General features: G+C 36.6%; 2 protein-coding genes across 6 annotated transcripts in view; both read left to right on the top strand.

Annotated features, from left to right (window-relative positions):
* CHD8 (chromodomain helicase DNA binding protein 8) overlaps positions 1 to 1,033 on the top strand; it is a 60,800-nt gene extending 59,767 nt beyond the window's left edge. For 3 of the 5 annotated variants that reach the window (XM_031955002.1, XM_031955003.1, XM_003755809.4), the window contains one exon: positions 19 to 1,033. In XM_031955002.1, the coding sequence (XP_031810862.1) occupies positions 19 to 612 (594 nt within the window). In that variant the 3' untranslated portion in view covers positions 613 to 1,033. The remainder of the gene's footprint in view (positions 1 to 18) is intronic. The other 2 variants (XM_023499036.2, XM_023499038.2) reach the window with 1 other exon arrangement.
* A 1,230-nt stretch (positions 1,034 to 2,263) lies between these two features.
* The window catches only part of SUPT16H (SPT16 homolog, facilitates chromatin remodeling subunit), a 29,010-nt gene continuing 7,906 nt past the window's right edge, over positions 2,264 to 23,367 (top strand). The window contains exons 1-20 of the mRNA XM_012544446.3: positions 2,264 to 2,500; positions 10,081 to 10,173; positions 10,485 to 10,655; positions 11,255 to 11,407; positions 12,006 to 12,152; positions 12,911 to 13,062; positions 13,423 to 13,595; positions 14,955 to 15,045; positions 15,928 to 16,001; positions 16,112 to 16,224; positions 17,352 to 17,417; positions 18,090 to 18,185; positions 18,274 to 18,389; positions 18,475 to 18,628; positions 20,509 to 20,636; positions 21,080 to 21,215; positions 21,333 to 21,459; positions 21,596 to 21,714; positions 22,163 to 22,288; positions 22,964 to 23,076. Coding sequence (XP_012399900.1) covers positions 2,435 to 2,500; positions 10,081 to 10,173; positions 10,485 to 10,655; positions 11,255 to 11,407; positions 12,006 to 12,152; positions 12,911 to 13,062; positions 13,423 to 13,595; positions 14,955 to 15,045; positions 15,928 to 16,001; positions 16,112 to 16,224; positions 17,352 to 17,417; positions 18,090 to 18,185; positions 18,274 to 18,389; positions 18,475 to 18,628; positions 20,509 to 20,636; positions 21,080 to 21,215; positions 21,333 to 21,459; positions 21,596 to 21,714; positions 22,163 to 22,288; positions 22,964 to 23,076 — 2,414 coding nt within the window. The 5' untranslated portion in view covers positions 2,264 to 2,434. The remainder of the gene's footprint in view (positions 2,501 to 10,080; positions 10,174 to 10,484; positions 10,656 to 11,254; positions 11,408 to 12,005; positions 12,153 to 12,910; positions 13,063 to 13,422; positions 13,596 to 14,954; positions 15,046 to 15,927; positions 16,002 to 16,111; positions 16,225 to 17,351; positions 17,418 to 18,089; positions 18,186 to 18,273; positions 18,390 to 18,474; positions 18,629 to 20,508; positions 20,637 to 21,079; positions 21,216 to 21,332; positions 21,460 to 21,595; positions 21,715 to 22,162; positions 22,289 to 22,963; positions 23,077 to 23,367) is intronic.

The raw sequence follows: 23,367 nt of genomic DNA, 5'->3' as shown, positions 1-23,367 counted from the left end.
CTCCTCCTCTTTCCCCAGGGTCATCTCCCTGACACTATGTTCAACCGGGTCTTACCAGGCCCAGTTGCACCTGACAGTAGCAAGAAGCGGGCCCGCAGGGTACGGCCAGACCTCTCCAAGATGGTGGCCCTGATGCAGGGTGGGGGTTCTGGACCCCTTTCTTTACATAATACCTTCCAACATGGTAGCAGTGGCCTACAACCTATGTCAGCACTAGGTCACAGCAGTGCCACCTCCACATCTTTGCCTTTTGTGCCATTTGTGATGGGAGGTACAGTTTCATCCTCTCATGTAGACTCCAGTACAATGCTTCATCACCAACATCACCACCACCACCATCACCACCACCATCACCACCACCCAGGCCTGAGAGCTTCTAACTACCCTTCCACACCAGCTACTACCACCTCTGCAGGCACAGCCCTCAGGTTGCCACCACTGCAACCTGAAGAGGAAGAAGAGGAGGAAGAGGAGGAAGATGATGAGGAAGATGATGAGGAAGAAGATGATGACTTATCTCAGGGCTATGATAGCTCAGAAAGGGACTTCTCACTCATTGATGACCCTATGATGCCAGCCAACTCGGACTCCAGTGAAGATGCTGATGATTGAGGTCCCAGCATGGTCCCCACTGCTTTAGTGGCTGTTGAATTTTTTTCATTCACTCTGGGCCCTTGGACTGTGGAAAAAATAAAGGGGCAGGAGAGAGATGGGAAAACCCAGGACTTGGGGAGGTGGAAAAGTAAAAGAAAACTTGTACCCTAATTGCTCCCAAACATGAGAGGATTGGGTGGGCAGGGGAACTCATCAAATAATACATAACCACTTCCTCATTTCTGGGGAAGGAATGGAGACTGGAGCAGCTGGTGTGCTCATTCACCCCTTCCCTGGACATCTCCATTAACAACAGACTATAGCGCTGGCCCCAGCCTCTGGCAGAGCCTGTTCCTGCTGGAACTGTGGATACAGGCTGGAGGGTCAGGAACTGTTACCTTCCTTCTCCTTGGCATTAATAAATTTAAGTTAATCCTTTTCCACTCTTCCCCAGTGCTCTCTTTGCTCCTCTGTAAAATGTTCATTTCAGTGAGATGAGTGCTCATTCTAGACATAAATTAGCCACTTAAAATCAGTGCTTCACAAATCAGTTAACCAAACAATGACTGTGGCTTTGAAATGAAACAAGTTTATAGCCAGTGAATAAGGCAGCAGTATGGTTTGGTCTGTCCAGATTACAAATTGTGTCACGAGTTGGGCCAAACAATTTCTCCATGCTGGTATGGCCCTGGTATTTGTACTCTCTGGTCCTAACGGGAATTTAAACAGATTTATAGTCCTGTTTCATTTCAAGATCTTTAGTACTATGACTCGGACTAAACCAGTGGGAAATAAGATGTAGCAATTCCATGGCTGGCCTCTTTCTCTGCTCAGTTTCATCCTGTTCTATTTTGGTACAAGTACCTCTTCCCGTTTTATTTTTTTCAATGCCCTAACTAGATGAAGCTAGGACCAAGATGGTCTCATCTTCTGCCTGTTTATTTCGGGTTGAAAGCTTCTCTTCTCACCCCTTCCTACTTTCCCTCCCTGCAGCCGCTTGAGGCTTCAGGATTTCTGTACCAGATCGCACGTGGGTAAGGGGTAGGTATTCATCCTCCTGGGCTCCATGGAGGATTAAGACCTTAAATCACCTCGGGGATTGTGGGGGTCCAGCCGGCCAAGGCCTGAAGGGCTGCTATGGGAGGTCAATCACTACCGAGGCCCACTTATAAAGCTCTCCCAAACCATCATCGGCGGACACAGTGATCTAGGGCCCATGTCCCAGAGGACTCCCTTCCCTAGTTAGCCGGTTGGTTTCCTGCTGTCCAACATCCTCAGGAGAGAGCACAGTTTCCTGTCTCCTGGCCTTGAGAGGGGCAGGGCCTCTTGAGGCCCGCGCGCTACCACCTCAGAACGCGCGCTAGCCCCTCACGTGCGAGGCGGAGCTCACGTGGCTACTCACGGCTCTCCTGAGTTCCGGCCCCCTCCACCACCTACTAATAGGGCAGAGAAACCACGTGCAAGAGCGTAAATGTAACGGGCGCGTCTCCGCTTGGGTCACGTGATGATGCGTGCTCGTGCATGGCCGTGAAGGAGTTGACTGGAAAACCCCGCGAAAATCTGGGCTTTCTGTCTTCTGCGAATTTCGTGGGTTGGGTTGGGTTGGGTTTGATTTGATTTGGTATTTAAACTACGTACCCCTACCCTAACAAACTAAAAAAAAAAAAAAAAAAAAAAAATTCTAACTGGGATCTCGGAAGCGGAAGGAGGCCCCCCCCTTTTCCCGGAGTCTACTTCCGGGTCACTAGGAGAGTGCAGGATTCCGGGGCCGAGAGCGGGCGGTGGAGCCGGGACCTCGCGTGATTCTCGGAGCCCAAAGAAGAGTCTCGTCCCCGGAGCCATGGCGGTGACTCTGGACAAAGAAGCTTATTACCGGCGAGTGAAAAGGCTCTATAGCAACTGGAGGGTAAGGAAGAACTCATAATAATCCCTAGGGAGAGCCTTTTTCGCCATCCCATAATGCCTCTGCTTCGGCGCCCTTTTTTCCTTTCCCAGAGGGATTTCCTCAGACTCCAGTCCTTTTGCTGTTCCCTCATCATTCACCGCAGTCGGGCCCTCGCGGCGTTGGGTGATGAGGAGGGAGCCCCCAACCTTCGCGGTCTCTTGCCGCCACCACCATCTTTCCCGCTGACCATTCCGAGTCACGCATAATAATCCTCTTCCCGCCCTCTCGCTCTTGCCAGTCAGTGATCGCTTCCTCCACAACCTTTCCTGCAGCATTATTTATACATCCTACTCACAGTCCTCCCAGTATGACTACAGTTCCACTTAAGGGCCTACCAAGAATCCCACCTACCTTCACATGGGAAGACTGAGGGCTTAGGAATGGAGTAAACATTTATTATTAGGAGGTTGATTTTTTGAATTGGAGGACCCTCCCCCACCCCATCAACTCCCGCCTCTCTTTCATCTCTGCTAGTGCTAGTGCTGTATAAGCTGCTTCTAAGGCAGTAACAGAACACTGTACATCGCTGATAACAATAAAGGCGGTGTAACATTTAAAAGCTCATGCTTTCTGTCTTTTAGTGTTTCTGGGGCACGTGGTAAGAAAAAGCTGTTGTTAATGGATCTTTATCTCTAATTTGTATTGGGAGTCTTTGTTGGCTTTAAAACACATGGAGTTAAACTTGACGTTAGTGGCTGTAATTCTTACACTCTTAAGTTGTTAAAGCTGAGGCCTGACCTGTGTTCAGTAAGCAAAATATCCAACAAGAACAGTTACCAATGAAGATTTAGAAAAGACTTTGCATTCTAGTTCCAAATCTTGAAATTATCCTTCAGTATCACATATCTTAGGAATAAGAGGTTGTGTTACCCTGCCAGTGGCACCACCCCACCCCCAATAAAAATTGTGCTAGTTAAATTTTTAACTCAAATTTTACTATTAAATCCATTAAATTTTTGTAGACATTTTGTCTATTTTGTGATAAGATTCTTTAATATGAAATATTTTTATTTGTATTTCATCTTGAAAATCTATAGTTGGTAAATCAGCACATGCCAGAAGAAGAGAAAAATATATGTATAAAAGTTTTTCGTTTTGTTTTTAGTCTATGACTGAGTTGCTAAAATAGTCTTAAGCAGATGCTTTTACTTATGTTTATGGCTATTTTAAGATTGCAGGAAAAAATCCCTAATATAAGAACTATACAAATCCAAACTTATCTGTGGAGCTGCTTTTTACCGATTAGTCAGTCAAGTAGCTAACTTTTTTTTCCCTCACTGTGGTCAAAATTTGATATGAAAGTTGTTTCTGACATAAGTTTGTAGGTGTTTGATTTTCCATAACTTTTTCTGCCTAACTGAACCTGTTAATTGTGCTCATTGTGAAGCAGTCATTTTAACTTCACCTTCAGTATTTAAAATAAGATATGCCATAATCTTTCATATTTGGGAAATTGGTAAAAATCCATATTAAGACATAGAGAAGGATATTCATTATCAATATCAATCAATGTCTTTAAATCAGTAAAGCATAGGCTTCAGCCTAGTTTTCCTGTGTTTCTCTGAAGTTGTAACAGTTCCTTTTTACTGTTTCACTATTTACTTGGTAACAATTTAAGAGTGTGATAATGGTATTCACCAGAGTTTGGAGCACATTCAATGCTAGATAAAACAAGGACACCATTGGGTTTCAGCATCTAAGTTGTATATAAAATGTATAATTTGCTAAAATATTGGCCCAATTGCAGTTTCATTACTAGAATTTTGTATTGAGCACACATTCTAAATTTTTATAATAGTTAATATTAATATTTTAATGCCTTCACCTTCCATTTGCAGAGCTTTTTGTACTTATTTATTTTATCCAAAATACTTTTATTCATATCCAACATGTGTAGGTTACTGCACTTGACCTGGTAGAAGATAGGAAGCTTAAATCTTAACCTTCAAGGAGCTTCTGGTGTAATAGCTATTAATACACATTATTATATGATTGGTGTATTGAACAATTAACAAATGTTTTATAAGATCTGAGGGAGAAAGTTGCTACCAATTGAAGAGAAAGTGGAATTCTTCCTGGAGTAGGTGGTAGTGTGGTAGTAAAATGAATTGTAAACTATTGGGTGTACACATTTATTTAGGAAGGTTGTTTGTTGTTTTTTGGTTTATTTGTTGTTTTTTCTCCACCCTATTTTTTTTAAGGAGTTAAGACAGAGTGATAGAAGTTTGAAGTTCTTGTATAAACTCCAGATCTTGAGCTTATAAACAGTGTCTAAAGTTTTCAGAAAGTATTAATGACTAAAAGTGAACTGGAATGAGTTCTGTTTCATCTTATAATTTGCTTCTGCTGAGCAGGCTTCTCTTTTGATTGTGTGACTGGATCTTGGTGATGACTCTTAATGTTTACTCAGGACCCCAGTGGGAGACCAAGCAACTTAAAAAGTCTTACTTTAGGGGCAGCTCGGTGGTGCAGTGGATAGGGTACCAGTCCTAAAATCAGGAGAACCTGAGTTCAAATCTGGCCTCAGACACTTCCTAGCTGTGTGATGCTGGGCAATTCACTTAACCCCAATTGCCTCAGCAAAAAAAAGTCTTACTTTTATTGATATATTTTATTCTTACATCACTTTTATTCCAAATAATATCCCTTCTCTACCCATTTAGCAATTCTTGTATCAAAGTTTTTTGTAGTTTTTAAGAAAGGAGAAATGAGCATAGTGGTGCATACCAGCAGTTCCTCTATAAAAGGAGTTCTGAGCTCCTGGGAATAAAGTCATTGACAGATATCACACTAAATGTGGCATCAGTAGGGTAAACCCCAAGGAGCCAGGGGCCCATCAGGTTGCCTAAAGTGGATTGAACTAGTCCATGTTGGAGCAGAACAGGTCAAAGTTACCTTGCCAATGAGGAGTGGAATTGGGCCCCTGAGTAGTCCTTGATTAATAGGCAAAATGCCAAGAGTTTTTTGTGTTTTGTTTTGTTTTTGTTTTTGTTTTATTAAGAGAAAAGGGTTCCAAAACCCCAATACATCAGTTCTATCTGAAAGTATATGTAGTAGTCTATACTTATAGCTCCATCCAAATTAGAAAAGGGGAAAAAATGAGAGGTATATTTTATCCACTCTTCCCTGAGTAACGTTTATAAATATCAAAGAACTACTCTCTGGTTCCCATTTGGGACTAACCTATAGCAAATCAGGTGACTTGTGTCAGTTTCTCCACACTTTAGGATTACATTACATGAGCTATCCCATTACTTAGCCAATTTTGAGACTATATCTCAATTTCAAGTGCAACAGAAAAAGATCAGTGTGATCTCTTAATGCCTTTACTTGTTTCAAGGAGATTTCCTACTTCAGTATAGAAAATTTATGATTTGGTCAATTTGGATACTTTACCAATATATTTGAAAATTGCCATCAAAATCCTTTCTCAGGGAAAAAAAAAATTATCAGAATAGAAAATATTTAGCACCAGATGGCCATCCTTTTACGATGAGTCTCCTTTAGTTAGCCTGGCATTCAGGTGACACATATTTTGTCTCTAGCCCCACAGATTAACATGTCCTGCTTAATAGCACTTATCAGAGCTTAATTTTGCCATAATCTTCCAAAAAAAAAAAAAAAACCACAATAAAGCAGGAAAGGAAGATTTACTGAAATGCATGTAAATTATTAATATGTGCCAAATACAATTCATAAATATAAAAGCAAGACTGTTCTTGCCCTCAGAGAGTTTACATTGTAACAGAGAGGGATGAAATAGTGTTCTTGTAGGGTAGATGACAAAAACCCAAGATTCTAAGAAAAAAGATTGCAAACTACATGTGGATCAATTTTTAGAAACAATTGTCTTTATATTATATATACTTTTCACCCCTCTTTAAAATTAACATTTTGTGAGAGAAAAGCTGTTATACAAAATATCCAATATAAATACCTTGACGTACAATCCAAGATCAATTTTCCAAAAGAAAAAAGTGAAATGATCCTAAATCTCTGTGAATCTCAAAGATACTGTTTAAAATTCCCCCAATGAAATTTCTAGTTTCCTTGGTCTTCATAAAGTCTGATTTGTTCAGTTAAAAAAAAAAAAAAAAGACAGGAACTCTACAGAATATGGTTATGTAATGTCTTTCTCATAAATAAAATATTATTTATTTGATTATTTTGTTGTCCCATTTAATTTTACATATTTAAAAATGTCAGAAAACTTTATAAAGAATGCAGGTATGCAATTTATAATAGGTGATTAAATATCATAATTATATTCATTTCCATTGTTGCTAGATATGAGGCCTTTAGTGAAGAATATAAACTCGTTCACAAACATTTCTTTAATAAAATTTTGCTTATTTTCCAGAAATATAACTTGCAAGTTATGGATACTTATATGTATTTCAAGTACATCCAGTCCTAAATTTTTGATTTAAATTAAATATCTGCTGTGTTCATAGCACTAAAGATAAAAGGGAAGCCGCTAGTAATAAAAACAATCCCTGTGTTCAAAGAGCTTACGTTCTTATATGTTGTATGGAAATTTTTATCTGTTACTTGAGTTTAAATCCTCTTTAATTCAGCACATATACATGTATGAAAAACTCTTTGAAAGTTCTTTGCAAGGGGCAGCTAGGTGGTGCAGTGGATAGAGCACTAGCCCTGAAGTCTGGAGTCAGGAGGACCTGAGATCCTAGCTGTGTGACCCTGGGCAAGTCACTTAACCCCAATTGCCTCAGGGGAAAAAAAGTAAGTAAGTTAGTTCTTTGCAAGCATTATCCTCTTTAGGAGGGGGCAAAAGGGTACCTTTGTATTCCTAGTACCTTGGACAGTACATTATACATAATATGTATTTAAAATGATCATCAATGTGCTTTTCATTGCAATATAAATGAAAGGATCACTAAAAGGAAATCATACTCTCAAATCCCATTTTGCTGATCCCACTCAACAGATAATGAAACATGTTTCTTCTCTGGGTAAATGGTAGGACCTACTAGGATGGAGTGTTGTTTTCATTATCAATCCTGGTCACTGTCAGATATTTTTATTTAACCGTTTTTCTTTGTTAGAAGGGAATATGGAACTTTGATCCTGCAGTGTCTCTACTGGGCCTCTCTCCCAAAGAGACCATAAAAAGGGGGGGAAAAACCCAAATGTACAAAAATATTTGGGGCAGCCCTTTTTGTAGTGGCAAGAAACTAGAAATTGAGCGTGTGCTCATTAATTGGAAAATGGCTGAATAAGTTATAATATGTGAATGTTATGGAATATTGTTGTTCTATAAGAAACCATCAGCAGGATGATTTCAGAGAGGCCTGGAGAGACATACATGAACTGATGCTAAGTGAAGTGAGAAGGATCAAGAGAACATTATGTACACAGCAGATTATACAATGATGAATTCTGATGGATGTGGCTCTTTTCAACAGAGGTAATTCAGGCCCATTCCAATGGTCTTGTGATGGAGAGAGCCATCTGTACCTAGAGAGAAGACTGTGGGGAATCACAACATAATATTTTTTGTTGTTGTTTGCTTGCATTTTGTTTTTTTTCCTTTTTGATCTGATTTTTCTTGTGTAGTATGATAATTGTGGAAATGTGTATAGACGAGTTACACATGTTTAACATATATTGGATTACTTGCCATCTGGGGAGGGAGGGAGAAAAAAATTTAGAAAGCAAGATTTTGCAAGGGTAAATGTTAAAAACTATATGCATAGATTTTAAAAATAAAAAGGTTTATTATTTTTTTTTTTTTAAAGAAGAGAAACTTCCATTGGGGAGGAATATTTCCAGAAGTGACTGATGTAAAAAAGAAAGGATATCAGCATAACTAGAAATAATTGTGTTCTTTTGTAAGGTTTAAATTGCATTTAATTCAAGGATATAGTTAGATGTTACTCTATTTCTTATGTTTGACATCGTATCACAAATTTATCTCTATCTTGGATGTCATTATGATGTGAGTTTTCTTCTGGGCCTGAATTCATTCCAGAGTTTTGTTCCAGTATTTTCTGTAGAAAAACATTCAAATATAGTCATTTGAAAGGATCAGACATAGTTTAAATGTTCTCAGTGGGGATTGTAGCATATTCTCTGATTCATGGCAACTACATGAGAAATAGGTTATTAATAAAGATATAAACAATTTGTTATGGTTTGTTCTTATTCCCTACATTGTCAGTCCCATATTTTATAAGTATGTACTGTGAAAAATCTGAAAATCCCAAATAATTTTCCAGTGTTATTTAAAATAGATGGACTTATTTGTACTTTTGTGGATTTTTTTTTAATTGACATTTACAGGAGGCAGTGAGTTCAAACCCAATCTCCAATATTTAATATGTGCTAACCGTGTGCCCTTGGGCAAGTCATTTAACCCCAGCTGCCTCCCAGAAATAAAGTGAAGTTATTATTTATCTTGAAATTAAAGGAATACATCTTCATGTAATACATTCGACTTTGTTTTTTAATTATTTCCAAATTTCAAAAGAATTTCAGTAATTAGTTATCTTAATGTTGTAAGCAGTAAGTGAAAATAAACATTTTATTATATACAAAGGTAGTGGAAAATAAAAGTATTAAGCATAGTAAGATATTTATGAAAATCTGTCAAGATTTTATTGCCTACTCTTTGCCAAGCCCTGTGCTAGGTACCAGGGATACAAAAAGTAAAGCAATCCCTACTCAAAGAGCTAACTAGTACATAGATACAGAATAAGCAAGAGTAGATGAAAGAATAGCAATTGCAGGGATCAGAAGAGATTTCAGGTTGAAGGTAGTGCTCAAGCTACAATTAAGGAAATGATGGATTCTATGAAACAGAGATAAGGAGAGAGTCCATTAGCCATCCATGAAGAATCAATGGTAAATCTGAGAAATATGAAACCAAAGCAAAAGAGGGTGAGTGATTTGAAATAATGCCGTATGTCGCAAAAATCTTTGCCTCTTGTTTTATTTTATTTTGAAGTCAGAGGTAAGATGGATTGAACTGGAGAGAAGAGTTTGAGGTAAGGGCTTATTTTGTTTTTAAAAAAAAAAAAAAACTTAAGAAAAAGTCATCCCATTAAAAAAATCTGTTAATTGCTTTCTATTTTAGGTACTACATTTGTCATAATCCAGAAAGTACTATGGAACTTTATGCTGTCCAGCTCAGTTTGTCATTCAGTGCTAGATTTCTTTGTTTTCATATTCTCTAACAACTTTGGCAGCTGGAGCTTTAGAATGAAGTAGAAGGTATTTGGGGAGATAGGATCTCACATAGCTATTAGGTCTTTTTTTCCTCTTCCCTCTCTAGAATGGATACAAAGATAAAGGAAGGGGGTGTTAATGGCTTTGAAATCACCACATCTTTCCTTTATTTCAAGAAGTTACCTGGAAGCTATGATTGTAACAGGAGAAGCTTAACAGAGGCCCAAAATGGGCAGGGGAGGGAGGGGAGAAAACAGATTATTTCCTTTGTGGACAGTTAGCTAAATTTTTATTCTTTTGGCAATGTGCAGTTGGAAATGGAGTGACCAAATACTCTGCTCTTTGTATTTCAGAAAGGAGAGGATGAGTACGCCAATGTTGATGCCATAGTTGTTTCAGTAGGTGTTGATGAAGAAATTGTTTATGCCAAATCTACTGCCCTTCAGGTAAGTTGGTAGAGCCGTCCAATCTTGCCATTGGCAGAATTAAAATTTATTCAGAGGGAGAGGAAGAAAAGATAAGAAAGTGGGAGGAGAGAGGGAGGGAAAGATAAGAATACCATCAAAAGTGGTCTTAGATACTGCTCTTGGTTTTCTTAGCTTTGATGGTTATCCTTTAAAGCAAGGGTAAAAAATATATGCTGTGAGCAAAAGCCATCCCAATGGTAGTAGGATGCAGTTAGCATTCTTCATTGATTTTTTTCATTTGTCTATGAGTATTGGGACCTTTCACCCTGTCTCTTCTCTTTTTCCCATAGACATGGCTCTTTGGTTATGAGCTAACTGATACCATTATGGTGTTCTGTGATGACAAGATTCTCTTTATGGCCAGTAAAAAAAAAGTAGAGTTCTTGAAACAAATTGCCAACACCAAGGGTAATGAAAATGCAAATGGTGCTCCTGCCATTACACTGCTGGTTCGAGAAAAAGTAAGAAAATAAAATTGATTGCAAACATTTAAGTATTTAACATAAGGACAGTGATGCCTGAGGGGGAAATTATTATAATGATTTTTGAAAGAATTCATAGCAAGGATGTGACATAAAATTCTGACTGACCCTCGTAAACATATGGGAGGAAGGAAGGACATTATTATAGTAATCTTGTTGAACTTTCAAACTCCTCCTAAATCCAATAGCATGCTATGCTCATTTTCCATGGGAACTGGTAGGGTTTTTGTTTTTATTTTGTTTCTTGTTTGAATCCATGTTTAATTTTAGTTATACATATCTTTTCTGGGTAACTTAATCATAAGCATGGTATTCTCAATAAAGAACTATTTTGTTGTTTAGTTTTGAATGCCTTCCTGTCCTTAATCAGTTTCTTTCTTTCTTGAGTATTACTCATTTATGCTTAATCATAGCTGTTATCAGGGAATGTGGGCCATTATTTTCCTTTCCCTTTTAGTTTGGTTATATCAAACCTACTGCAAAGAAGTTGGTGCCAAGTCTGAATGCTGCATTATATCTAAGAACTATTTAGAGAAATCTAACATAAACATCACTTTTTTTTTTTTTTTTGCTGTTAGAATGAGAGTAACAAAGGCAATTTCGACAAAATGATTGAAGCCATTAAAGAGAGCAAGAGTGGCAAGAAGATTGGGGTATTCAGCAAAGACAAATTTCCTGGAGAGTTCATGAAGAGTTGGAATGACTGCCTTAACAGAGAGGGCTTTGAGAAAGTAAGAGAATTGATAGAGAAATCAGAAATAGTGGGGTTAAGAATGGTTCAGTATTAGTGTAAGAGAAGTAAATCATTCTCAAAGAGAAGAATACTTTTTTTTTTTTTAGGTTTTCAGGAAGTGAGATGTTTGCATTTTTGGTCAGGATAAGATTAGTATTTAAGAACCTCAGAAATACCAAGAAATCAAGATGGTCTTCCTTAGAACTAGTTAACTTATAGATGATTTGTTTCTTCTATTCCCCAACTTTTTTTTTTCTAATCTAGAGAGTCACCTTATGTGTTATCTTTTATAGATAAAATAGATCATTTCTTCGTATTTCATATTTCTTCATATTTTCCTGTTTGTTAAAAAGAGATTCTTTTTTTTTAATTTGTCCAGTCGGAAGAAAGTTATGGGGTTTTTTTGTTACTATTAACCCCATTTTAGGTTCTTTAAACAAATATTTGAACATTTAGTGTGTAAAAGGAGTTATGCTAGGTTCTCTGTCTTTGTCTCCTTCCAGCTCTAGAAGTAAGATCAGAACACAGATCTTATTATCTAGCTGTAACTCATTAATAGTTCTCTTATTTCAGATTACATGTTCCTTTATCCATAGATTGATATCAGTGCAGTTGTGGCATATACCATAGCTGTAAAAGAGGATGGAGAGCTTACTCTGATGAAGAAAGCAGCTAATATCACCTCTGAAGTCTTCAACAAATTTTTCAAGGAAAGAGTCATGGAAATTGTTGATGCAGATGAGGTAACTGAAAAAGAGACATCACATCAAATGCTTTTTTAAAGTAAATGAGCAGTAAATCTTACATAGTCAAGGAGGATATTTTGCTATAATTTTTTAAGATAAGCACTTCTCTCCTCCCCTCCCCCACCAATTCTTTCTCTTACCAAATCAGATTTAAAATTATTTTATTTTATTAGAATTTCTCTAGTGCTATAGAACGGGTAGGGAACGTGCAACCTATGGGCTGTGTAAGGCCTGAGAATCATTTGGTCTGGCCTTACCAAGGCAACTGCAGGTAATGAAGAGTTGAAAGCTAGGTACCATAGTCTCTCACTCTTTGAGTTTTTTAAATGGTAATTTTGTGTGGCCCACAAATGATCTTATAAATATCCAAATGGTCCTTCAGGGAAAAAAGGTCCCCTACCCTTGCTATAGAATAAAGTGAAGTTCATTAAAATCCTATAAGCCTAGGAGTAGAGGGTGGTTGTACATTTGTTTGGATTAATAAGATTTCTTTAAAATATAACTGATCGTTTGATAGTAGTATGATTATTACTTCTTTGAAGAACTTTTTTAATATATCTTTTTTTTAGTCCTATTTAAAAGAAATTTTCAGAATTTAAGCTCATGAAATGTTACAAAACTACTATGTTATCTTTTAAGATTTGGATGCCATCAGATAACATGTTGCTCACAAGCCCCCACACTCCTAGATAATAAAGGATCAGATACGCAGAACACCCCTATAATTGTTGCCTCCTTTCTGGATATATTTATAGAAAGTTCGTCACAGCAAATTGGCTGAGTCTGTGGAGAAGACCATTGAAGAAAAGAAGTACTTGGCTGGAGCAGACCCTTCTACAGTGGAGATGTGTTATCCTCCCATCATCCAGAGTGGTGGCAACTATAATCTCAAGTTCAGTGTAGTTAGGTAAGCAGTTATTCTTTCAACCAGTGTCATTTAGTAGTATTACAGTAGTTAGTACCCTCATAGATATAGTTATGAGCTACCCCATTCTGAGGAAATTATGTTCTTTTCATTTCACAGTGGACTACAGGATAAGTGCCGTCTCATCTCCACATTGCTAGAATCAATAAGTAGATTCCAGTCAGTATGTCTCCTGCTTCCCTAGAGCACTATAAATTATACTAGTACTTTCACAATTGGTTTTTACCATTCTGTTTTGAGAAAGAACCAAGGAATATACTGATCCTGTGTATTACATACTATTGGTACTAAGTACTTTGGTGGCTTCAGTAATATCATGGTTTTCTATCTTTGGGTATAAAGTGACAAGAACCACATGCATTTTGGGGCCATCACCTGTGCCATGGGTATTCGCTTCAAATCCTACTGCTCCAATCTCGTACGAACTCTGATGGTAGATCCTCCCCAGGAAGTCCAGGAGAATTACAACTTTCTGCTTCAGCTACAGGAAGAGCTGCTAAAGGAGCTAAGACATGGTAAGGTTTCTGTAAAAGATAGATTAAGAGTAAATGTACAGAAACATAGGCTGTGTGTTTTTTGCATATCCTTAAGTCTCTACTAAACAAATTAATATCTGGTTTTACTTAATTGAGATATTGGGGAACACATTTAAAATGCTTGTAAATCTATTTTGTGAATAGTTAATAGATATTTTTCATTTTTGTAGAAATAGCATGCTTTGATGTATATATCAGATTAATTCCCACATTTTAGTTTCCTCAAAATTAAATTTGCTTCACTCTCAGAAAACTACTTTCTTTTCCTCTTTAGTTTTCTGCTGACTTGCGATTTTAAATCTGTCCTTTGAATACTACATTTCTCTTTGTTTAAGCTTTCAGATTCTTGTAATGAAAATTCAGGGAATTAGGATATTGGAAAGATTGGTACATAGGGAGAAATAGAGCATTTATAGCATCTAAATTCTCCTTTTCATTCATATCTGAAACAAATCAGAATAGATCTAAGATTGACCTAGATGCTGCTGTTATAATTCAGAAAATAGCTATTGGATGACTTAGACCTGAACTTAACTAATTTTTTGTTCACTTATTATTGCTAAAGCCTCCTGATCTCACTCTTCTAAGACTGAGAAAAAATCTTAGCAAAGACCATGTTGTTATTATTTAATCGTTTTAGTCATGTGTGACTCTTCATAACCCCATTTGGATTTTTCTTGGCAAAGATATTAAAGTGGGTACCACTTCCTTCTCTAACTCATTATACAAATGGGAAAACTGAACCAAACCGGGTCAAGTAACATATCTAGGGGTCACACAGCTAGTAAGTTTCTTGATCAATTTGAACTCGGGTCTTTCTAAATCCAGGCCTGGCAGTAGATGGTACTGTGACCAATAAAGACCATGATCATAGCTTAAAGTATGTCATGGGCCATCATTTCATTAAGCCAACTAGAGAACATTCATTCATTTACAACCTTGATTGTAAAATTCTTACTTTGCAATGTTTCAGATTTTATAGTTTAGTATGATAGTTGCTACCTAAGTCCTACTAGTCCAAATCGTATTTAGTCTTCCTCTTAGAGATTGAAAAGTGGGTAAAACAAAGTTTGTTGCATGTAGTTTTATACTTTTTTGAAAGTTAATTCTTGAAATCAGGTGGAAACACAGCTTTGAAAGTTCTATGTTGACGTGATAATAGGAAGAGATTTCCAGTTTCATGTACATGTCCACTTATATGTTATATATGGAAATTCTCAATTTATTTGATTATTTGTTGAATTTGGAATTGTTTTTTAATTGTAATTTTAAAAAATGGGAATTTTTTGTGAGTTCTGTGTTCTTAGTCTTCCCTTCTCTCACTTGCTTTGGTCATAGGTGTGAAACTATGTGAAGTATACAATGCTGTCATGGATATGGTCAAGAAACAAAAACCAGACTTGCTCAACAAAATCACCAAAAATCTTGGGTAAGTGATTCTATAAGCCAAAAATATATTTGATTTAAAGCTCTTCTGTGGGCAATAACTAATACAAACATCCTTTTAGGTCAATTTATGACTAGCAGAAATAATTTCAGGGGGCCCTTCACACTGTGTTCTAAGCAGTACCCTATAGAAAATATTCAGTTAAGTTCTACTTTTGAAAAATTCTAGGCAATCTTCTTAGATGAAAGCCATTCCAGGGTACATACTTGTTCTTCCTGGGCCTCTGAAAGATGAGAAGAAATGTGTCAGGCTGTACCAAGTACTGGCTCAGTTGGCTGCCAGGGCTTGAAAATCCAGTTACCAGCTTGTCACAACTGGATCGTGTGGCCTAGTTATGGGTGAGTGAAGTGGAGCTTAGCCTACCTTCATGGCCATTCTAGTAGTGTACCCCTAACAGTTTCTGAGAACCAAATTGGGTATGAGTGTGGGTGTTACAGAGAGAGAGAAAGAGAGCACACTCCTGGCTTTGATTTTTTTTTTTTTTTTTTTTTTTTTGGTCTAGTATAGTAAATTTAGATGTTTGAATGGATGGGCACTGGGGGGCAAAAAATGGGAGGGCTTGATTATAATCAAGGAAAACATACCTAATTTAGATTTTTTTTTTTTTAAATCACTGAACTAAACATGAAGGGCTTAAAGGCTATGAACCCTAATCCCACTTATAACTAATTGCCCAGTGTGGACAAAATACATAATAATGTTTGTGGCTCCTTCTCTATCTGTAGAAAAACTAAGAATTTTTTTTAATACCCATAAAATGGAAGAGTTGTGAGAGCAAAGTCATGCCCTTTGTATTTTGCAAAATATTCCATATTTAGATATTTTCAGCTTGTTTTGAATTCTGACTTCATTTTTTTTAAATAGGTTTGCAATGGGAATTGAATTCCGGGAAGGATCTTTGGTAATCAATAGTAAAAATCAGTACAAGTTGAAAAAAGGTGAGGCAATGCAAGATGATGATTCTTTTTAAAAGTATCTTCCTTGTCCCATCTTCCTTCTTCTCTATTAAATTTTTATTCTTCATTGATCTACATTTTTGCTCTTTTAGGGATGGTTTTTAGTATCAATATGGGATTCTCAGATCTGACTAATAAGGAAGGAAAGAAACCAGAAGAAAAAACCTATGCCCTCTTCATTGGTGACACAGTTCTTGTTGATGAGGTAGGTGTTAGCCTAGCCATTTAAGCTATTGGTGTTCTGCAATTTTAGAAGCAAATTTCATAGGTCTTTTGAGATGGGTGAAATTTCGAATAAGTGGGGAAACAAAGTTTCAAACTTCTAGTTTTATTAAGCAATGCATGCTAATTGTATAACAAATCGAGATCAAATCTCCTCAGCTTGGTATTGGACCCCTAAATGCAGACAGACATTTTTATGCATTAAAAGAAAACATTTAACAGGCTATAAACCAGGATACAAGATTGGATCATCCGATTTCTAGAAATTGGAGGGATGATTATGAATTTTTCAAATTGCAAGGGTGAGAATGAGCAAATACAGCCCTGAAATTTTAAAATTTACAATTAAAAAAAAATTGATGTCCCACGTACCCACTCCAACTGTTTGTACTCAAAGGAACAAGAAAACTTATTAATCACTATGGGACCAGTTTTCAGTTAAGAGTTAGAGGTTGACTGAAATACATGATTGTGAGAAAACTCCTTGGTTCTGACTGGGTTTCTGGTCAGTATAATCTAGATCTGAGCAACAGGTAGTCCAAGGGGTACCAAGAGGTAGTCTAGGTTCAAACAATGCAATAGTTTTCTCATAAGACAGAAATTGGATTAGACCTTTAGTTGAATTGAATGGGGAAAAAAATGAGTTAGAGCCACAATTAAGTCACAAGATGGACTTTGTGTGTCCCACAGTTCTTTCATTTTTCACATAGTAACCTATTTTACTGTCCCAAATGATAATCATTATCTGAAAATAAAATTGTTAGGTCATCATCCAAGGGAAAATGTTTATAACTAGGATCATAGGAGTGATTTGAATCAATGTTGAGTAGATTAGCTTTAAGAAATACTATTTAAGATAGTTAATAAAGCCAACATTTATTAAACATCTCTGGTGTACTAGATACTATGAATATATAGTCACAAACACAGCAACCCCTGCCCTAAGTGAACTTGCATTCTTGGTAAGCCATATCTAGAGAAGGAAAACCAGTATTCTTTAAATATCAATAGAAACATCTCCTTTTAAGTACAAAGCATTACGAATATGAATGAAAGAAGCAAATGCTATCATTGTCTCTAGCAATGTCTAACTCTTGTTCTTTGTCCAAGGACGGTCCGGCTGTTGTTCTTACTTCTGTCAAGAAGAAAGTGAAGAATGTAGGCATCTTCTTAAAGGTAAAAAAGCTCAGGAAAATGGTCATAAATATTTTTCCAGTACAATATTACATGAAAAATCCATATATTTGTAGTCCACTTAAAGTTTTGTATTCATAACAGAGTATATTGTCTATTCAAAAATAGGAATTTTTTTAAAAATAGCAATACAGAAAGCAATTCACTCCTTACTCTTCTCAAAATAGCATGTTTAGCAAACTTTATTTTTAAATATAAAGAATATTTACACTACTAGTCAGTTTTGTTCAGTTCAATTTGGTATTTTAAGAGACAAAAACTCTAAGATCCATAGATAGTATTGAATTAAGTCATAACTCAATTCTCACTTGGCTTTAAAAGCATTAATGATGGAAATCTACTTCTGTTTGACTAGTTTCACAAAAAAGAATTTACTTTTGTGGAGATAGGCAAATCTAAACTGTGTAACTAGAAATTTTTAATGGTTAATTGCCACTGGTTTGCTAAGTCACATAATTAGGTAAAAATATTTTTGCTAAAAATGTTAAGCAGACTATGAGCCATATTTCTATGTCTAGGGCAGAAGAAGAGGAACAAGGTATATAAGTATAGGGACTTTTTTATTCAAAGACATTCTAATGTGAGAAAATTTGTGTGTGTGTGTGTGTGTGTGTGTGTGTGCGCGCGCGCGCGCATGCTCATTTTTCACCATAGAATGAGGATGAAGAAGAGGAGGAAGAGGAGAAAGATGAAGCTGAAGACCTTTTGGGGCGAGGTTCAAGAGCAGCTTTGCTCACCGAGAGAACTCGAGTAGGTCTCCTGCTTTGTAAATTGTTCACATCTTTTGCCTATGAATGTTTTACTTGTTTTAGTAACTTGAGTCTATTTCTTTCATTAGAATGAGATGACTGCAGAGGAAAAGAGGAGAGCACATCAAAAGGAATTGGCCACACAGCTCAATGAAGAAGCCAAAAGACGTTTGACTGAGCAGAAAGGAGAACAACAAATTCAGAAGTAAGAGGATTGCTGATGACTCTGGAGGGATTGATCCTTAAGACTTCTGAAGTCTCATTGTTCACTTTTATTGTTCCCATCCTAGAGCTCGAAAATCTAATGTATCCTACAAGAACCCATCTCTGATGCCTAAGGAACCACATATCCGTGAAATGAAGATTTATATTGATAAAAAATATGAGACTGTAATAATGCCTGTATTTGGCATTGCAACACCATTTCACATTGCCACAATCAAGGTAATTCACTATCATATATTAGACCAGTTTTCACCTAAAATTCCTTTGTCTCCAATCATTATAATTCTCGTTTCATATTATCCTTTTTTGAAGCCTCATCTTCTTTAATGCACTTTTCCAATTTTATTCGCTGTCTACTCCTATTATTCTTTGTTTCTCTCCCCATTTTCACTTCCTAGAAAAATGAATGCTTCAGGTGAATCTATTCATTAATAGATATGTCTACCTGGTTATTCCTATGACTTCAGAAAAAAAAAATGTTTCACCTGTATTTTAAACATTGAGGGTTTAATTGACTTTCAGTACAGGAAGGAAGCCATGCAGTGATTAATATTGGATTTTCTACACCTAGAAACAAAAGGGAACGGGAGATAAATTTTACATAGGGTAGAGTAACCCATTCAGAGAAACCTAATTTTCTGATTAAGTAGATGGTCTCTACCTTCAGAATTGATTCAGAGTTTAGTAAATAGAATGTGAAACCAGAAAGGAGACAGATGACCAATTTGGCTTTGTATATAAAGTTTGGCTAAAAATTAGAATCATCTTGTGTTGTAAAAAACTAAATTTGAAGTTGAATTTGAACTTTAATTCTGTAAAATTTAGGGAACCTTTAAAGAGTATATTACTGAATCTACGCCTAAGGAAGACTAGTTTAGTAGTGATGTGAATGATCCATTTGATGGGCAAAATGATTTGAAGACTTGTTGGGAGATTACTTGGGGTAGTGCTGGAGGATGGTCTTGGTAACATAAGAAATAGTAAAGGTCAGTGGAAACAGATTTTAGTGAACCAGTTCTTTAAAACATAAAGATGCATTGGGCATGGTAGCAAGAGTTTATAAGCTGCAGTGAGCTAAACCCATTGGATTTCTACACTAAATCTGGTACTAATATAATTACCTTCTGAGATCTGAGGCTACCAAGTTTATAAAGATGGGCAAAATTATCTGGGTCAGAAGTTGCACGAGCCAAGGCACCCATGCAGATCAGTAGTGGAATTGGAATTGTAGGTAGCTATTATACTAGTGTAATGTAGGAAACTTCCGAAAAGAAAAAAAGACTCTTGGTTCTCAAATGCTATGCTAATAGTACATCAGGTAAGGTATGGTAAATTTTAAAGACTTTGGAGAGTATGTGAGACCATTAATCTAGCTAAGTTCAAAGAGTTCATCACCACTTCTTATTATTGATATATTGAAGGAGAAGAGTACAGTGTATACCTCAAAAGTCTTTTAGACACAGGAATTATGATCTGAATATCCAGAAGAAGGTCTCAAAGTGATAGAATCACAGATCTTTTGATATATTTTAGAGCTTAAGGTACCAATGACCTCTTAAGTGAAGATGATCTCTGGGCAACTGGAAATGTGAATGTAAGGTTCAGAACAGTGTTCAGGACCCAAAGATTTGGGATTCATATAAAAGTAATAATTGAAAACATGGTAATAAATAAGTTGGCAAAAAAGAGGTCCTTTTATATAGAAAAAAAAATCAAGGCCTGCTGTCTTGAAGAAGACATACTTTAAGGATCTAAGAAAGGACAAGTTACCAATGAGACATTTTTTTGTTTTTTTAGTGGTATATTAGGGAAGTAGAAGAACTAGAAGAGAGGTAACCAATAATATCAGATGCCACAGTGAAGTGAATGATGTTGAAAACTAAAGAAAGATCATTGGACTTTGTGGTTTTAAGATTATTAGTGACCTGTGAAAAATATTTCTTTGAACTAAAAAAAGCCAGATTACAAGGGTTTTGAGAAAGTAGGAGTGAGTATACACAACTTTTTCAAGAAATTTGGCCTGAAAAATGAGAGGTAGAGTGATGTATAGATAGAAAAAAATCTTTTGTGTGTTTTTTGTCTTCCTTTTCTTTGAATAGAATATCAGTATGTCTGTGGAAGGAGATTACACCTACTTGCGAATTAATTTTTATTGCCCAGGCAGTGCTCTGGGCAGGAATGAAGGCAACATTTTCCCCAATCCAGAGGCTACATTTGTCAAGGAAATGTGAGTCCCAGGATGCCATCTATCCCAACCTTACTGATTGAAGTGCGATTCCTCTGTCCTGAGTTCCTCTTTGTATAGCAAACTCCCAATGTCTCCTCTTAGAGGATTCATTTAGTATCATGTACATAGTATATCTGGGAAAAGGCAGACATGTAGTCAGTAGTTAGTCCCCCTAGAAATAAGATCCCTCTTCTAAATAACTTGATGGCTACCAAGACAGATTGTTAACTTAATGAGGTAAATTTGGAGTATTATATCTGACTTAAAAGAGGGGAAACAATCTAATCTTCCCTTTGATTAGGTTAATGATTTATAGATCCATCCCTTTTGAACAGCAAAAGAAATACAGATATGTTCTTTCTCATCATCTTCTCACTCTTCAATATAATCCCTTTCTCCTCTTGAGACATTAAGCTAAGCCATATTTTTCCCTTCTACTATAGCACATATCGAGCTTCAAATATGAAGGCACCAGGAGAACAGACAGTACCAGCTTTAAATCTTCAAAATGCATTCCGAATTATAAAAGAAGTTCAAAAGCGCTATAAGACTCGGGAAGCAGAAGAAAAAGAAAAGGAGGTGAGCCTTGGGGGTACTTCACTGTGACCATAACATATGCATAGAAGAGAATGCACTGATTAGCTCCTAGAGACATTTAGATGTGTAATTGCATTCCCATTCATTCTGTTTTTTCAGGGCATTGTGAAACAAGACTCACTAGTTATTAATCTTAATCGGAGTAATCCCAAACTAAAGGATCTGTATATCCGACCCAACATTGCTCAAAAGAGAATGCAAGGCTCCCTCGAAGCTCATGTTAATGGTAAGAATTTTTCTGAATGACTGGCAGGTATAGAGGAAAAAAAGATGAATTGTTTCTTACAGATTTTCTGAAGCATTGTAGTGTTCCATATAGTTAGATAGTATTTTTAGACACTCAGTTTCTTTATTCCACCCAGGTTTCCGTTTCACATCAGTTCGAGGGGACAAAGTAGATATTCTCTACAATAACATTAAGCATGCCTTGTTCCAGCCCTGTGATGGGGAAATGATTATTGTCCTGCATTTTCACCTCAAGGTATTCTTGGGGAAGGGGAGACAGTAAGGGGGAAGGCCTTGATTCCTAAAAGGGAGGTTTTTTCCTGTAGTATCTGAATACCCTGGAGCTCTTTTTTTCCCCTTTTTTCTATCTGTGAAATCTGAATTCTGCTCTTTGACTTTTGCATAGCAAATCCACCTCCCCAAAGACCTATTCCTCTTATATGCCTTCATGATCCCCTCTAGAAATCCATTCTAGTAGATAAGTAAAATATTGTTCTTCATTCACAAAAATAGATTGCCTGTAATACCTTCTAGAGTCATCTAATCCTCTTAACAGGTATGATGTGGAAAATGCCTTAAACGGGACCAGAACTACTACCATTATAGAAATAGTTATTTTTCCAGCCCTGTATATTATCTTTTGGGCTATTGTGTACCCTGAGTTTCCTAACTTCAGTTTTATGTTTTCTGTTTCTTGCTGCCAGAATGCCATCATGTTTGGGAAAAAACGGCACACTGATGTGCAGTTCTACACTGAAGTGGGAGAAATCACCACTGACTTGGGAAAACACCAGCATATGCATGACCGAGATGATCTATATGCTGAGCAGGCCAGTAAAATTCTCTCTCTGGTTTGAGGAGACGATAGGATAGGAGCCAAACTCTTTGTTATTAATTTATTATTAAAAGCACTGGCAACCATTCTAAGGCTATTTGAAGTAGCGCTCAGTGGCTAGCAAGAGGCTGCACAAAATAATAATCTCATGTACTTTATGCAAAAGACAATTTTGTTGTGTTTGATATAAGTCATATTTGAGCTTCACAATAGCTCTGTGAATGAGTTATTTCCATTTTACAAGTAAACAGACAGGCTCAAAAATATTAAGTGGCTATGAAGTAAGTACATGGCCACATAGCTAGGAAGTTTCAAAGGCAGGATTTGGGCCTGGCTCTTAAGTCTATATTATATTATATATATATTAAGTGTTGTATTATCCAACCTGCTGTTTCATTGACAAATCAATGGATAAAACCCTAGTCTAGTCTTCAGACTCTTTTTTTTTTTTTTCTTTTTTTTTTGGTTTTTTTTTTGGCCACTATCACTGTTACATTGAACAAACTGTTTAACTTCTTAGTACTTCATTTTTCCCCCATAGCTTCAGAAATAACCAGGATATTAATAGAAAGAGATGGTGTGATAAAGTTTTGCATAATAATTATTTCAGAAGAGGACATTATGTTTAAAAATCAGGGTGATATGTTTAATTATTTTTCTTTTTGTTCAGATGGAAAGAGAGATGAGGCACAAGCTAAAAACAGCCTTTAAAAACTTCATTGAGAAGGTTGAGGCCCTAACCAAGGAAGAGCTGGAGTTTGAAGTGCCTTTTAGAGACTTGGGGTAAAATATTTATTAGCACATTGTTGTGCAGATCTGACTTCTATCAGGCAAGGGAAAAGTTGAAGACCCCTTTCCATTAATGTCACTTTAATGCATTATTTATTGTTATCCTTATACTGTAATGAAAAGTACATTGTAATTGGAGTCAGAAAACTTTGATTCAAGAGCAGCTCTATGACTTAATGCTTGGAGCTTAGCAAATTACTTCACCTCTAATGGACAAGTTTTGGTTACAGATCCTTTTCAGATTCCAATATTCTGTAATTCTTTTAAACTTCCTTTAAATCTTAT

This window comes from Sarcophilus harrisii, chromosome 2 (assembly GCF_902635505.1).
Source record: "Sarcophilus harrisii chromosome 2, mSarHar1.11, whole genome shotgun sequence".
NCBI classification, from domain to species: domain Eukaryota; kingdom Metazoa; phylum Chordata; class Mammalia; order Dasyuromorphia; family Dasyuridae; genus Sarcophilus; species Sarcophilus harrisii.
The sequence above is the reverse complement of the archived record's forward strand: the minus strand, read 5'-3'. Positions and strand labels throughout refer to the sequence as shown.